General features: G+C 39.2%; 1 protein-coding gene across 9 annotated transcripts in view; it reads left to right on the top strand.

Annotated features, from left to right (window-relative positions):
* Positions 1-15,249, top strand: part of EYA1 (EYA transcriptional coactivator and phosphatase 1) — a 349,305-nt gene that overhangs the window by 316,674 nt on the left and 17,382 nt on the right. For all 9 annotated transcript variants that reach the window (XM_086965867.1, XM_086965869.1, XM_086965875.1 and 6 more), the window contains 2 exons: positions 2,711-2,825; positions 3,398-3,519. In XM_086965867.1, the coding sequence (XP_086821993.1) occupies positions 2,711-2,825; positions 3,398-3,519 (237 nt within the window). The remainder of the gene's footprint in view (positions 1-2,710; positions 2,826-3,397; positions 3,520-15,249) is intronic.

The following is a 15,249-nucleotide window of genomic DNA, read 5'->3' as shown; positions in this document are numbered from 1 at the left end:
AAAACACAAAGATTGATACGAAGAAAAATATATTCAGCACCATAACGAATTTCACATCAACAGGAGGCAGGAAATGACCAGTACAATACTCATGATACATCTGTCCCAACATAGATAGGAACAGCAGCCAAGCTCTAAACCTCACCAGTTGATTCATACAACTAAATCCGTCAACTATCGAGAGAATGCTGAAAAATGTTGTAACATTAAATCGTGGACATGCAGAAACTATCTCGCCTGGTATTTTCAGTCATATATGTTGTATGCATGCACCAGTGAAGTAAATGGCCAAGATTCATGCACACAACCAGAAATACTTAAAAAAAAATCATTGATAAGAAACATCAGGTTAATATGTGCAGGCTACACAAATGCTTTTTAAATTTGCATAGGTCGATCAGAAGGGCGTGACGCGTCAAGGTCCGGTGCGCAATCGATTGCTGGCACTCCACACCGGCACAGGTGAAATGCTTTAAAAACACTACCTGGCATTGCTCTGGAATATTCTAGGAGTATAAAGCAGCTCAAAAAAGAAGGCGTCAGTTCTGTTCTTCCTACGCCCCAATATAATCAGAAGTGCTAAAGTGTATCATCAGACACCTCCAATAAATCGTGCACCCACCTCGCAGCCCATTTCTGCAGCAACCACCATTTACCCGTCCTTTCACCCAGACAATAACAAGGGCGAGGGATTCCGGCTAGGTGCGTTGACGGTCGCGTCCTCTCCGCCCTGTGCAATGAGGGAGCCCGGGAACTGGCACCCCGTCAAAGCAACACCTGCCTGCGAACCTGTTTATCCGGCTGTAGAGGCAGCGCTGCCTGACTCCCTGCCCCTCAGGGGAGAAAGGCAGGAGCACAATGCGAGAGTAACTCCCACAGGCAGCTGATGAGAGCACGGCTCCAGCAGGCTCCCAAGGGACATGCCGCATACACCAGTCAACCCCCTGGGACACCCAGATACCCGAGCCTGGGAGGGGACGGAGAGGCCTGGAAATGGAGAGCTGCAAGCCTGGCCGCCGATAGCTCACCCCTGGCCTGTGAAGGGAGTTTAGGCCTTTGTGGACCCAAGCCTGCAAGACCTGGAAAAGGGGAGCTGCAAGGACTGATCGCCGAGATGTCGCACAACCCAGGTACCCAAGGAGAGTTTAGGCCTTTATGGACACAAGCCTACAAGGGATAAACAGGCCTGGAAACAGATACAGAGAATCATAAAAAGATGTAACAGACTTAAATTAAAAGGAAGTAAACAGAAGCTTGCGAGAGGTGCGCGCGTACCACAGTGAGACGTGCTTTCAATTATCGCGCCCGAGTCTGAGCACGATAATTGAAACCACATGACGGCCTATTGGTGTCTATAACGCGCACCAAGTGCCTAATAGACACCAATAGGCCGTGGGCAGAGCTATGCGCCCGTCTTTGGCCAATTGCGTGCAGTCTTTTATAAAAAAAATGCACGCAAAGGCCAATCACGTAGCAAAAAAGGAATCGCACACGCGTAAGCGTGTGCGATTCCTAGGTCAGCTATCCAAACCCCGTTTTTCCCTTACTAAAGTTCTCTCGACCTGCGCGAGTACTGCTGTGCAGTGCAACGCAGGTCGCGAGACCTAAAAAGTGGAAATGATTGCACAAGGGACTGCCTTCTATATGGTAAAAATGTCCAGAGGTACTTCTGGAACGTTTGTAAGGTCACAGTTTCCCAGGACTACCCATAGAATTTCCTGTAAATTAAAAAACGTTTTACGTTGACTTAAAGTGATGCGCAGGAGTAAGGCTACAGGAGTAGATTTCCTTTTTTTTCCTTCAAAGAATCAGTCCTTGAAAATCAAGCACAATCAGCTGTGACACATTCCTCATGAAATGATTGTAAGACGTCTGGCTTCCATCCCCAATGTGCAACTCTTCTTGTAAACCATGCATTTCAGAGACAATGCAGGAATGTGCCACATCTTCTCTACCCTCTTTAGGCTACATCACACTTAAGGCACAGATTTTATTTTTCTAAAAGTCATGACAAAAAATGCTTCCTCCTTTGCCAATCATACTTGGCAAGTGCACCAATTCTGCTCAATATTTGTGTAAATGTTAACTTTAATGGTTAGAATTATATATTATATAATGACAAGGCAAGAAAGGAGGTGTATACTGAAATGCAACAAATGAAGAGTTTATGGTTGGGATGTTCTCCCAAAAGTGTTTATTAACATGGAATGGGATACAGTAATTTTCAAGTGAATGTGTGACCTGTAGCGTGCCATATTTCTAGGAAGCTTGCTAACATTTGATTTTGAAATTTTGAATTATTTATTAATATGATATTTACATTCATAATTGCCGAGCTGTATTTATGATGATCTTCTATCTTTAATGGACGCAAAAAATGTCAAACATTGGGCATATTTCTTTAATATATTCACCAAGCTACTTGGCTTGTACTCCTTAAACAGCCTTTATTTTAAAGAAAGGGCCTATTCACAATCAGAACTTTGTTATACAAGATAAAAAAAGTGGTATTCGCAATTAATATTATTATAATTTTGCAAAGTTGTTAAACTGGTTCCTAATATTAATGCATCTGAATACATTTTGAATAAAAACACATTTCAAATCCTAATGTCATCAGTTGGAAATTGTAGGCTAACATGACAGTATTAAGCGAACCTTAACCTACGCTAGGCATCAATTACTATCTCAATTTTTTTACTCTCCACAGGTCTGCTCGGTCCTGCAAAAAGAGAAGCATGGTTGCAGCTAAGAGCAGAAATAGAAGCGCTTACCGATTCATGGTTAACGTTAGCACTTAAAGCACTCACACTCATCCATTCTAGGTAATTATGCAATTTTATGTGTATTTTTGTAAAAAAGGAGAAAATGAGGCATTGTACATACATACGTAGTGGGCCCAATTCATATATGTTTTCGCACAACTAAGTTGAATTTAGAGCACAAATACATAATTTTCCAAACAAAAATTCCACAGTCTGATTCATGGAATGTGGATTATGGGTAACTTTCATTTGCAGTTGGCTCAGACAAATTTTTTAATTCCACTATTATTGGGGAGTTGTCCAATTCTCACTTTTAGTGACTTAGTGTTAGGTTTGAAGGCATAAGACAGGAAGTTGAATGTTGGTGGTGCACACTTGTGTCAAATAATTTGTGGAGAACCAATGGAAATCACACTTATTTTCCACGATAAATGTTCACATATGCTGAAAAGTACAGTAAGCGACAATTGTGCAATTGTTAATTCTCTTTATTAATTGGCATATTGTGGACATTTGCTCAATTTACAATTGTGCATTAACAATTGCGTATTGGATGTGGCCCATTGGTTTTACTTCTCATGTAAATCGAACATACCGTATGCATATTTAATTATTAATTTCTTTCTTAACAGGGCAAACTGTGTGAATATACTAGTCACAACAACACAGCTTATTCCGGCCTTGGCAAAAGTTTTGCTATATGGATTAGGGATTGTTTTTCCAATTGAAAATATTTACAGTGCAACAAAAATAGGTGAGTCTCCACTACAATTTGTTCCTACATGTTTCAACTGTGAAGAGATTAAGCAATACTTATTTCTATGATCCTCACTGTTCAGCTACACAGAACAAACTATTTGTTCACATAAAATCTCAGATATCAAGTGGCGTGTTAATGTCACAAGCACACATTGACGGTGTAGGTACAGAATATCATTTACTGAATATCAAGTTATGTTAATTCCATGACCAAGATACAAAGGATCAAAATAACAAAAGATAAATATAAAATATATAATCTGTACTAGGATCATATTTGTTACCAAATTGCTAATAAATGTTTAAGAAAGGGCAATCCACGATTAGATATGTAATAAAACATATAAAACTCTTTACTATGAAAAATAACACCTCCGAACAACTGCACTTAGATCCCTAGCAGAGTGATAACAATCAATTTTAAATAGCCACAAAACAGGGATTAGATATCCTGGACCTTGCTTCTCTCTTTGATTTCTCAGGGCCTGATTTAGATCATGGTGGATGGGCTACTCTGTTCCAATGGTGGCGGATATCTTGTTTGCCAAAAAATAAATCCCTTTATGTCCTATGGGATTTATATTTCGGCAGACTGGCTATCTGTCACCGTTGTGACAAAGTAACCCGTCCGTCAAGATCTAAATCAGGCCCTAAGACTAATTGTGGGCTCTTAATAGCATACACAGGAGACTGATACATACATGTATTCTTTTTCATAATTGTTGAAGTAGAGTTTACATTATTTTATATTCATATTATAGGCATGCCAAAGAAAATAGCTTGTGTAAAGTATTAATGAAAGACTAGGTCATTCACTCGTTCTAGTAACTCTATCTTTGACCATGAACATGAATTAGTGTTGAATGTGGGATTGTTTTTAACACAATTAATTTTCTTGAAATAAATGCAAGGGACCAGCATGTATGTCATATAATGTCTATTCACCAGGTTTCTCTGTACTTTGAGTCTCTCTTTATTGCTACACCACAGCATACTCTTCATGACAGTTTGAAACCTAGTTCAAGGAGAAATGCCCAGAGCTAAAATACTCTGCAGCCACTTTGCTTTCTTGTTATAATTATTTACTGGATTGCAGATCTGTCAGTGACTGAATTGGCCTTCCCAGGAATAACGGCTGCAGCTAGCAATGTGCATGTGTTACCTTAGTGTCATCGTACAATAATGGATTTTGTTGTTAACCTAAGTGCTCTGTAAAGGAATGTGTTCTCTACAACTGTAGGCTTCCTGATACAACATGGCAGCTACGACTTGTGTCTCATTTTATATCTGTTGGAGCAGCTCGTTTCAGGGAAGAGAGGGGGAGGGGGCTGGTGGACAATGGAGACAAATATATATTTTTTATAGGTCTTACCTACCGCCGTTCAGGATTGCGCAAATTATCCTTACACTCGCAAACTGATAGGTGAAAATGTTCGCCTTTTCAAAGGGAGGGGTTTTGAAATGGATTTTCAAATGAATGCTTTTTAATGTGATTCAAGGTTGTTTAGTTGCTAGAACCTGCAGGCCCCTTTCAGTTCTTGTAGTGTTTATGCCTGGTACAGGTGGCGAAAGAATGTGGATACCATACTAGTTCCCTTGTGACCAAGTCAAAGGATTTAGATGTCTTTCAAGTTCTGTACAGTGCGCTAGGGAATCTCTGGCCCTTATAATATAAATTTCACTGCAGCATAATATCATAATAACTACATATCAATAGGCTTCTAGTTAATGGTTTGGTATGCCAAAATGAAAGAGATTTGCTGTTGTTTTAAAAGTAGTTGCTTGGGGCTACAGAATGCAACATTACCAATGTATGTTGCATAGAATCGTTTTGGCAGAAAAAACATCTTTAACTTCTTAGTTTTTCAGAGGCAGCAGTGTGAACACTTTTCTACAGCTAACATAAAAATTGGGTCATAAGGACTGATGAAATTAATACTCCAAAATGAACAAATGAGTAGCAGAACTTACCTACCAAGAGAGTATAACTGTTTCAGCTTTTCCTGCCACTCCTCCGTTAATGAGATGAATTAAAGCATTTTGTCCATGACTTTTTTGGTACACTTCTATGGCATTCCTCATATGACATCCTACTTAAACAAACATTTTAAAAATAATTTTGATACTGTATATCAGCTGTTCCATCATGAACCACAGCTACGTTTTTTAGCTACTGGCCTAAACAAAATACATAATGGGTAACAGAATCATATGGTCCAATATTGCAACAGAAGGGCTCTGTTGACATTATAAACCACGAGCATCGACAGAACCCTGAGATGACTGTATGTGACTATGTTACAGATATTACCATTATGTATTTTTGATGTTTAGTTTGTAGTTTGCTTGAAATATGTTTCGCAAACAGTAGAAAGTATGTTGAAAATAGTAAGTGTAAGAAATTGGGTTATTGGCTGAGAGGGTTGGAAGCCCCACTTAAGCAACAAACACACTCTATTTCAGACTAAGTCCCAAAAGTCACTACAGTAACGTGTGCTTAAACGTCTGGCAGCTTGGCACAAATAAGCAAGGCTTAACTTAGAGGCAATGTATTACGTAAACATTTCATTAAGTGAAAGTACAACACAAAGAAAAATCCAAACTAATTTAGAAAAATAGAGTACATTTAAAAAATAAAATGATACCAAAGTGACAAAAATGCTGAAACGTGTTTCAGGCATGTCCTGGCAGGTATAGTAGGTACTGGGCAGGTGGGAAGTTGCAGGGAGGCCTCTGGAAGTTTGTTGTGTGCCCTGTAGCTCACATGGGAGGTTAGCCAGCTGCCCCTTGGAGTCTCTCTAGAAAGGCTGGAATCAAGGCAAACAGGGACATTTTCTTTCTTCTAACAGCAAAGCTGTCCTTTTTGCTGCAGGGCAGTCCTTCTCTATCTTCTGCAGGTCCAGGAGTGTCCGAAAGAGTGGTTCTGAAGGTTCTCTTTGTATACCTGGCACCAGCATTCGTTTGATGGAAATTCCCTCACTTAGCCCCAAAACGTATTCTAGTCGCTCCTTCTCCTTCCCCTGGTCCTGTTCCAAACTGTCTAGGGAGACAAAAGGCCTGGTGTCAGGTTCCTTTGTGTGTACTGCAGGTTGGGCCTTTTAAAATGTAATCAGGGCATGGGTCAGCCCCTCCCCAGCCATCCCGTTAGGAAGACATTCTCCTGTCACACCAGTTTCTTTTGCTTCACTGTCTGGAAGCAATAAACACACCCCAACATAGAAGCCACTCATAGTCAGGTGACAAGGGACACTGGCAGAAAGGCACAATTGGTTTGGACAAAAAATACCAACTTTATAAAAGGGCAAATTTTTTACTGGCAATTGATATTCATTTGAGTGTAAATAGCATGAAAAGCATATCTCTATCTGCACTCAATCTAAAGTTAGCACTTCTTATGTGTAATAAGGCAACCCAGTCTAAGTCTGTGGGAGAGATACATGGCTTAGTTTTTCCACTGTCTGTAGCGTTATCCTAATCGAGGGTAACGTCCCCAAACTCACACAGTAAGATGAAAATTGTCGAACAATTGTAGTTCGGTTTCAACAAAAAAAGTTTTATTCAAAAATCATTGTTTGTCTTCATTCTTTAGTATTTTCATTTGTTTACAATGTTGTCATTACATCCAAACATTATTTCAAATTTTATATTCATTTGCCCAATGCATTTCGGGCACTTGGCCCTTCTTCAGGGGCTCAATCTCTGTTCCAAAAAAGGAAATACATCACTATTCATAGAAAAAACATATCTCCAATCAAACTAATTTACAGTAATTTTGTGCCTCACCTCTGTTGGTTTACACCAGCTTTAGAACCTTATAACCTTCCAGGTGCCTGATGAGGTGTTTTATGTTATGACTCAAAAAACGTGCATACTTATAGAACACTTAAAATGTGCCTGACATGTGCATGCCTGATACTCAAAGGTTGACGGTCTAAGCATAGAAGAAACATGCGGGATAAAAAGCGTGACTCAAATAAGTGAATATCACATTGAGGTGTTGTAGTGAAGTAATACCTTCAAAAACGGGTAAATCGATCTTGTATGCAAGAGCGTAGTATTCATTCCAAATACGTATCTAAAGAAACAGTAAGTATCGATGAAGAAACATAGATCGTAAAGAGATTTTTAACGCCGCTATCTGGCAAATCATACACATTATCGAAAATACCTTAATGTACGCTCTGGGTAGTTACGTCGTAAATGAAGGTGGGTGAACCCTTCCGGATTCTGTGGGGGTAGAAACGAAAAATCATCTCGGTAAACGTGTCATAATGCGTAAAGAAATGCAAATAATAAGTAATAAGAGGGCTCCGCGTCTTACCGAACTCAAGAGTCTCGCGCCATCGTAGCGTCAGGGTGAGCGTGACCCAGAAGTACACGCTGATAGGTAGTGGTGCGTCTAAATTCGTCCTGTGAGAAAAGATATAGACGGCAGACTACGCGAGTGGAGTGCCCGCACCGAAAAATAGACTAAAACGTAACAATCGGAATACACGAAAAACAAAAGTGTAATCATGTGAAAGAGTGTGTAATTAACTAAGGATATCGCACTAAGAGGCACGTGGTCGCTGTATGTGTACTAGGTGAACTAAAAAAATATAGTTCACAGGCCATTCATGGAGATATAGGCTCTACTTGAAAAAGGTTTATCAATTGTCTAGGCATCATTATAAAGCAGCTGGGTACAAGTCAAATATGTTAAAATACATGATAACATGTGTATAACTCGATTAATAGTTCACAAGAATGGTCATGATGGTCAGAGTAAAAGTTAGCACCATAGTTGAGAAAACCTTATAAAAAGCAATTCAAATCACACCAATCATTTAATCCTTTCGGTTGTGTTGTGTTACGGAAGGTCATCCAAAATATCTCCCATCTTAACAAATGTTGACAATTGTCTCTGCCTGGTAAGATTGATGGTTGTTCCAAAATTAAAAATCTTACTTGACTGGCTGTGTGGTTGTGGGTATTGAAATGTGCTGCCAAAGGAGATTTGACACTTTTTGTTTGAATATTACTTTTATGTTCAATCAATCTGGTCTTGATTTTTCTTTCAGTTTTGCCTACATATGCCAGGCCACATGGGCACTTGATCATATATATGACATTTTGACTGTCACAGGTGGCATTGACTTTTAATTTGATTAATGTTCCTTGGCTCGGATGTCGAAACTTCTTTAATTTAATGATGGCATTGCAATTCCCACAGTTGTGGCAAGGTAACATCCCTCTGTATACTTGTGTTTGAGAATTTTCTTGTTGATTCAACAGTTCTTTAATATTTTTGGTACGTTGGTAAGCAAATCTGGGTGGTGAAGAAAATATACCATTGAAGTCTTCTTCCAGGGAAAGTAATGGCCAATGTTTCAATAAAATTCTTTTGATATGAAAACTCTCAGTGGAATATTTGGAGATGAAAACCATCCTTTCTTGACTGGTAGATTTGTCTTTTGTTTTTAGTAAGCCTGTTCTGTCGACTTTGGTTATTTTTTCAACTGCTTCTTGAAGGATGCCATTACGATATCCTCGCTCTCGGAATTTATCAATAGTAGTTGTCATGTCTTTTTGGAATGTATTCTCGGTGGATGAAATTCGTTTGATACGGAGTAGTTGTGAATAAGGTAGATGTTTTTTTAGAGAATGCTGGTGGAAACTTTGAAAGTGGAGTAAGTTATTTCTATCCGTTGTTTTGGTGAATACACTTGTTTCAAGTTTTCCTTGATCATTGGTGATCATTACATCCAAAAGGGATATTTGTTTGGTTTGTATCGAATGGGTAAATTGAATCCTGTCGTTAACTTTATTCAATTGTGATATTGCCTGTAGTAGTAGCTGTTCTGATCCCTTCCATAGAATGAAGATATCATCTATGCGAGGATATCCTAATGGCATCCTTCAAGAAGCAGTTGAAAAAATAACCAAAGTCGACAGAACAGGCTTACTAAAAACAAAAGACAAATCTACCAGTCAAGAAAGGATGGTTTTCATCTCCAAATATTCCACTGAGAGTTTTCATTTCAGAAGAATTTTGTTGAAACATTGGCCATTACTTTCCCTAGAAGAAGACTTCAATGGTATATTTTCTTCACCACCCAGATTTGCTTACCAACGTACCAAAAATATTAAAGAACTGTTGAACCAACAAGAAAATTCTCAAACACAAGTATACAAAGGGACGTTACCTTGCCACAAAAAATGTCTTCAGTGTATTGCCAAAGTTAGTTATTTGTCAGACTGACAAATAACTAACTTTGGAAATAACCACACAATTAACTGTGGACTACTTTCCTACATCAAATTTTAAATATATGTCCTAGTGATCTGATAATAAATATTTTTGGGATACACTGAAGACATTTTTTAATCCCCTCAGTACAATATAATTTACTTTCACTGCACGCCCAAACTCACAAAACCTGCTCCGCAGTAGACCTGGCGTTGAAGCACACTAAAGATGCACTCTGCCTCTTTAGTGGGGCCCAATGATGAAGCATGTCACCACTAGGTGGTGAGTGAGGGCTTTCTTAACTGATCTAAGTGAGGCCAGTTTTTTGTTCTACTGCTCCTGTTTGTGGTCTTTCAGACACTAGAGGACACTATGAATGTATTCAATAAACACAACTGGAGAGCATTGTTGGTGTCTGCGACTGGTCCTGCTGGACATATTTGGATTCACTGGCAGGGGCAGCTCCTCTGCTAATGTGGTGGCCCATTGCCCCACAGCTCGCAGAGTAGAAAAAAATAAAAATGAAATGATAATAAGCTTGTTATTATCAGTTTCTTTTATTTTTTGCTATGGGCTCGGTTAGGGTGGGATGGGGCTGGGTTCACAGGGAGAGGAGTGGTTTGCACACACCAAGTGCGCATGACCACTTGACCGACGGCATTAAGTGTGCCAAACATTCATGAGCATGTTACATGTTTCCCGCCAGGCTGTAATGCACAGCTTGGTGAGAAACATGCACAGGCTCCCTGTCCCCGTCTGAGCGCTGAACCATGGCACTCAGACCAATCACATTGCTGCATTGTAGCGTTGTGATTGACTATGGGGAGCCTGGATGCTTCCTGGTATGGACCTCACCTAGAAGATCAGCAATATGATGGGGAGACGCCAGCCATTTGAAAAGGTAAGTGTTTTCTTTGGAGGGGGGTTTGCAACCCCGCCACCCCCGTTCTCTGACAGCTACCACTGTTAACTGAATTTTTGGATACTAGACAATGCAAAAACAGCTTCTATCAGGGGAGTAGTAATAATGTGTAGGGCAAATACTTAAAACTGTTAGCAGTTGTTAATCAATGAAAGGAGCCATTTGGTGATTGTAAAGACAGTTAACCAACAAGTAGAAAGAATTCTTTATACATTCAGTTTATAGTTCAAAACTTGATAATCCAAAGATATTTGCATCCTGTTTATGCAAATACAAAAGTGGGTAACCCCTTACGTAGGACCTGATTCACAAAGGCCCTCTGCACTTGTGGCGTATGTCTCGCAGTTGTGGGCGAGTCACCCCACTCGGGACAGAATCTCCACAATGAGAATTCTCATTTCTGAGATTCCGCCTGAGTGTGAAATCTCTGCAAAGAGAATTCTCATTGCAGAGATTCCGCCCGAGTGTGGAGACTCCCCAATAACTGTAGGGCCTCCACCACGAGTGCAGAGACACATTGTGAATCAGGCCCATAATTACTTAGGATTTTAATGTCTTATTTAACCCTCATTTGGATAGCTCTACTTAAAAGGGCTCAATAAGATGCTGAAAGTTAGAGCAACTACCACTCAAATCATGAAAGCACTGGTTTTAATAGATGTCTGGAGAGTGATAAAGGATTTTACATGGTGTTGTCTTTGGAACTTCTTCCGTTTCTTTTATAGCTGTTCAATAAAATAGGAGACGAAGGCTGTATGTCTAGTGATATGATAGAAGTGGTATGCATGGCATATTTTAAGTATAATGAGAAATCAAGAATACATCTGTGGTCATGCCCTTTGTAGAAGGTAAATATAATTCACATTTATGCAACCTAAACAACAGGTGTTACCAAACATTGTGTGTGGCCTCAATTTTTTTTTTTTTAAAGGTAGGATAGATATGGTCATTCTTCACACAAGAAGTTGTAGTTGTTCCTAACCACAGGGAAAGAATCACTTACTACAACCCTTCGTCACTGCTTACTATAGAGGAGTGAGCTGTGAACATCCTAGTAGAATGAGTGAAAACCCCTTTCTCGTGATGTAATGTCAGCTGTGGGTGGCCACAAAATATTACTTTATACCAAGCAGAGACAATACTTCTTATAATATTGTTGCTATGTTTATCTTTGGTATGGCTGCAGTAGAAGGGGATCAGACCAGAATCATCTTTTGGAAGCTGAAAAATCATTTGACAGGGTTTCCTGGCCCTTCTTCTGAGCAGTTTTGGAAAGGTTTGGATTTGGCACTTGCTCTGTGAAGATGATCCTTGTGCTTCATCAGGAACAGACTGTCCATGGAATTTTTATGTGCTCTGGTTTCTCAAGCTTCCTGGTTTGCAGCGAATTAAGGCATGGAATGCCATTAGTAACCCATGATTTTTGCTTTCTGTAGCAAACCTCTCATGGTACAGTTTGCTAATCTTTTACAATCAATGGGCTGGAAAGGTAAATTGCTGCATATGGGAGTGATGTAGTCAAGCTTTCCTCTTGACCCACAGCTGCCAATCTAAACATATAGATGGAGGCCCTATTACATGGCTCATCCAGGGGTTATTCACTAAGTATGGGTACAATTCAAATAGACGTGAAGATAACAGACCCTAGGGTAGTCAGTTTCGCTACTTAGTGGAAGACATTATAGACTTTACCTATAGGCATCTGATTAAAAAAAAGCATAAGGCCCTAGAAAGATGGGACTGGCCTTCGATAAGCTTGTTGGGTTACTGTAACATTGTAGAGATGATGATTCTTCTGAGGTTGTTTACATTTATTTCATTCAATGACACTACTTGTTAGTGCCAATTAAAAAAAAAAGTCAAATCTGCCTTATTTAGCTTTTTATTTAGGAGACCAAGTCACACAATATATATATATTTTTAATTGTCATTAAACTTTGGGGGTTGGGTTTTAACAGACTTGATGTTTTATCACTGGGCAGCAATATGTACTTAATTTATTTTATCTCTTATAAGATCGACACCTGGGGGATCGCTCTCTTAACGGTTTCGGTAAATCCTGCAAAATGATGTGCTAACCCATCGTTTAGAATCTTCTGACCACAAGAAGGTGCAATATTAGACACTAGGCAACTGCTTGTATATATGGAAATCATTATGTTTTTAAAACATACCTAAAATTAGTCAATGCTCACCATTATAGAGCATCCCACATCTGCCCGAGGTTTTCCATGATTCGTGTTCCTTTATGTGGCAGAGTGTCCTTACAACAATTGGTCCATCTTTTTGATCCCTACTTTTTTACCATTACAGACTTAGGGGCTTATTAAAATGCCGGTTGGAGTTTGATCAGACTGACACTGTGGCGGAAACAGGACCAACCGACCTTCTGTAAGCTGTCCCGACCGCCTAATTTTATTGCGACCGCACATGGTGTGATCGCATTCCCACATTTCCTTATGGGAGCTTCTGTTATGCCCGTAAAGTGGACGCAACACAAAGTCCCATAGAGAAATGGAAGATTGTGTTAATCTGGATTACAGGCCGGTTCCAACTGGCCGACGGGCTCCTGGATCCCATCGTAATCCAGCCGGAATAACCGTCCGGCTTGAATTCCGACCAGATGTAATGTAATCAGCTGGTCGGAATTAAAACCGAAAATTTCGATCAAAAAGTCTCTGACCGGAGGCTTTCCGATCAACATCGTAATGGGCCCCTAAGTATGGCATCTACGAACATTGATTCTTTAAAAATCTGTCAATATGGGATTTTATAATTTGCAAACCTGACGTTTGCATTAAGAAGTCTTTCCACTATTACTAATAATGCTTCTTGATAAGGTAAACCTGAGTATAAGCAGACCTTATAAGCTTATCTGCTGGAAGTTAGACATGACTTGATCACTAGGGCACCTAAATGGCCTATATTCTTGACAGTCCGAAGAGATACCAATGTATTTCTAGCTCTGTAATTGAAAGACATAAGCTTGTTAACACTGCTAATTTAAAGATGCAATAAGAGTGTAATGGCTTTCATATGCCCAGGAAGAGCTACACCTGGGGACTTCTTTCTGAGTTTACCTGTCCCCTTTGTGGACAGTTATATGCAAATATAGTTCAATGTTCGGAAATGGGTGTATTTGGAGCAATTTTGGGTAAGGAATTTTATTGAGCTCAAGATAACAACTGAGGTTGAAATTACTCCTTTGGCAAAGATTGTAATGCTGTGTGCAATGGATCGTGTATTACCTGAGTTTAAAGGTGTTCTTTGGTGTGGCTATCTGAATTGGGCGCCGTATCCACCTGTGGTTGTGCTCCATTACTGGTACAGTACATTTATGTATTTTTCTGTTATAGAATTAGCCATTTTGGAAATAGTAGACAAGAGTAAACATCTCAGAAGGTTAAGGGGCTTGCTGGCATCTGGCTTAAAAGGTGCACATATGCACAGCTATTACAAAAACAATGCTTTTTTATATCCATCAGTTTTTTTAATATCAGGGAGCTTTGCTACCCAGTATTTTTTGGGATGAATAAATATTGCAATATATTTTGATACTCCTTTTCTAATGTTAATTTTAAAAGGGGAAGTGCCTTTCCTGGTTTGATGTAAATACTTTCATTCGGCAGCCAGGCCCTACATTCAACCCCTGCAGCCAACTATTGGTGCAGGTAACTATCAGTTCAAAAAGTAATGTATGTTAAAAAAAAAAACCTTACACATTCACTGAACAAAACCCTGTAAAAGTGAAATTACGGATAAAAAAACCTAAAAAACAAAAACCAAATATGCCAGTTATGATTGGGAACGTATAAATAACCCACACCGCAGCATTGCACTGCTTATGACCTCACATGTGACATCACTCATGATATGTTAAATGTCATTTTAGAGGAGTCACTGATGAGATCTCATATGACCTCATTGATGACATCTAAATGAAGCAAACTAAAGTGGCTAGTGGTATAATGTTAGTGCAACAAGGAGTTACAACTGCGTTTAACGAAATCATTCTCATTAGGACTGTCACCTAGAAGGCACCGCATTATCAGCGCTCTATATTGGGGTTTAATGTTCACAAGTGTATTTGTTTTCATTGGTTGTGATGAATTTTCCTTAATGCACTCTTCCTCTCGAATGAGTTTTGGGGAGTTACAGGGAGGCTTAAAGGGAACATAATTCGTGACTTATTTGGAAAAATATTGAAAATTATACTATTTAATAAAGGCTTCTTGGCTGGAAAGAATAAATCTGTTTCGATAAGGAACATATATGTTTCTGTCGTGAATATTGCAGTATAAATCATAGTACGCAGGCGTTTCATTTTGCTTTGGTTATGAAAGGAAATTGCTGTCAAAGAATGGAAATATGAACAGAAGTTAATTACTTGAATCAACATCAACAAGGCAAACATTTTTCAGAGCTTGTCAAACATATTATTCTCTTCTTTGCATTACTGTTTCAAACGTATTTGACTGCAGGCTTTTCTTGTTTATATCAGAACATCCACATTTTTGGCACAACATTTAGCTGTTTTGAACTTAAACCAAGAGCCATAAAAGAAAAATATTTGT

The sequence above is a fragment of the Lissotriton vulgaris genome, chromosome 4_1, assembly GCF_964263255.1.
Source record: "Lissotriton vulgaris chromosome 4_1, aLisVul1.2, whole genome shotgun sequence".
Classification (NCBI taxonomy): Eukaryota; Metazoa; Chordata; class Amphibia; order Caudata; family Salamandridae; genus Lissotriton; species Lissotriton vulgaris.
The sequence above is the reverse complement of the archived record's forward strand: the minus strand, read 5'-3'. Positions and strand labels throughout refer to the sequence as shown.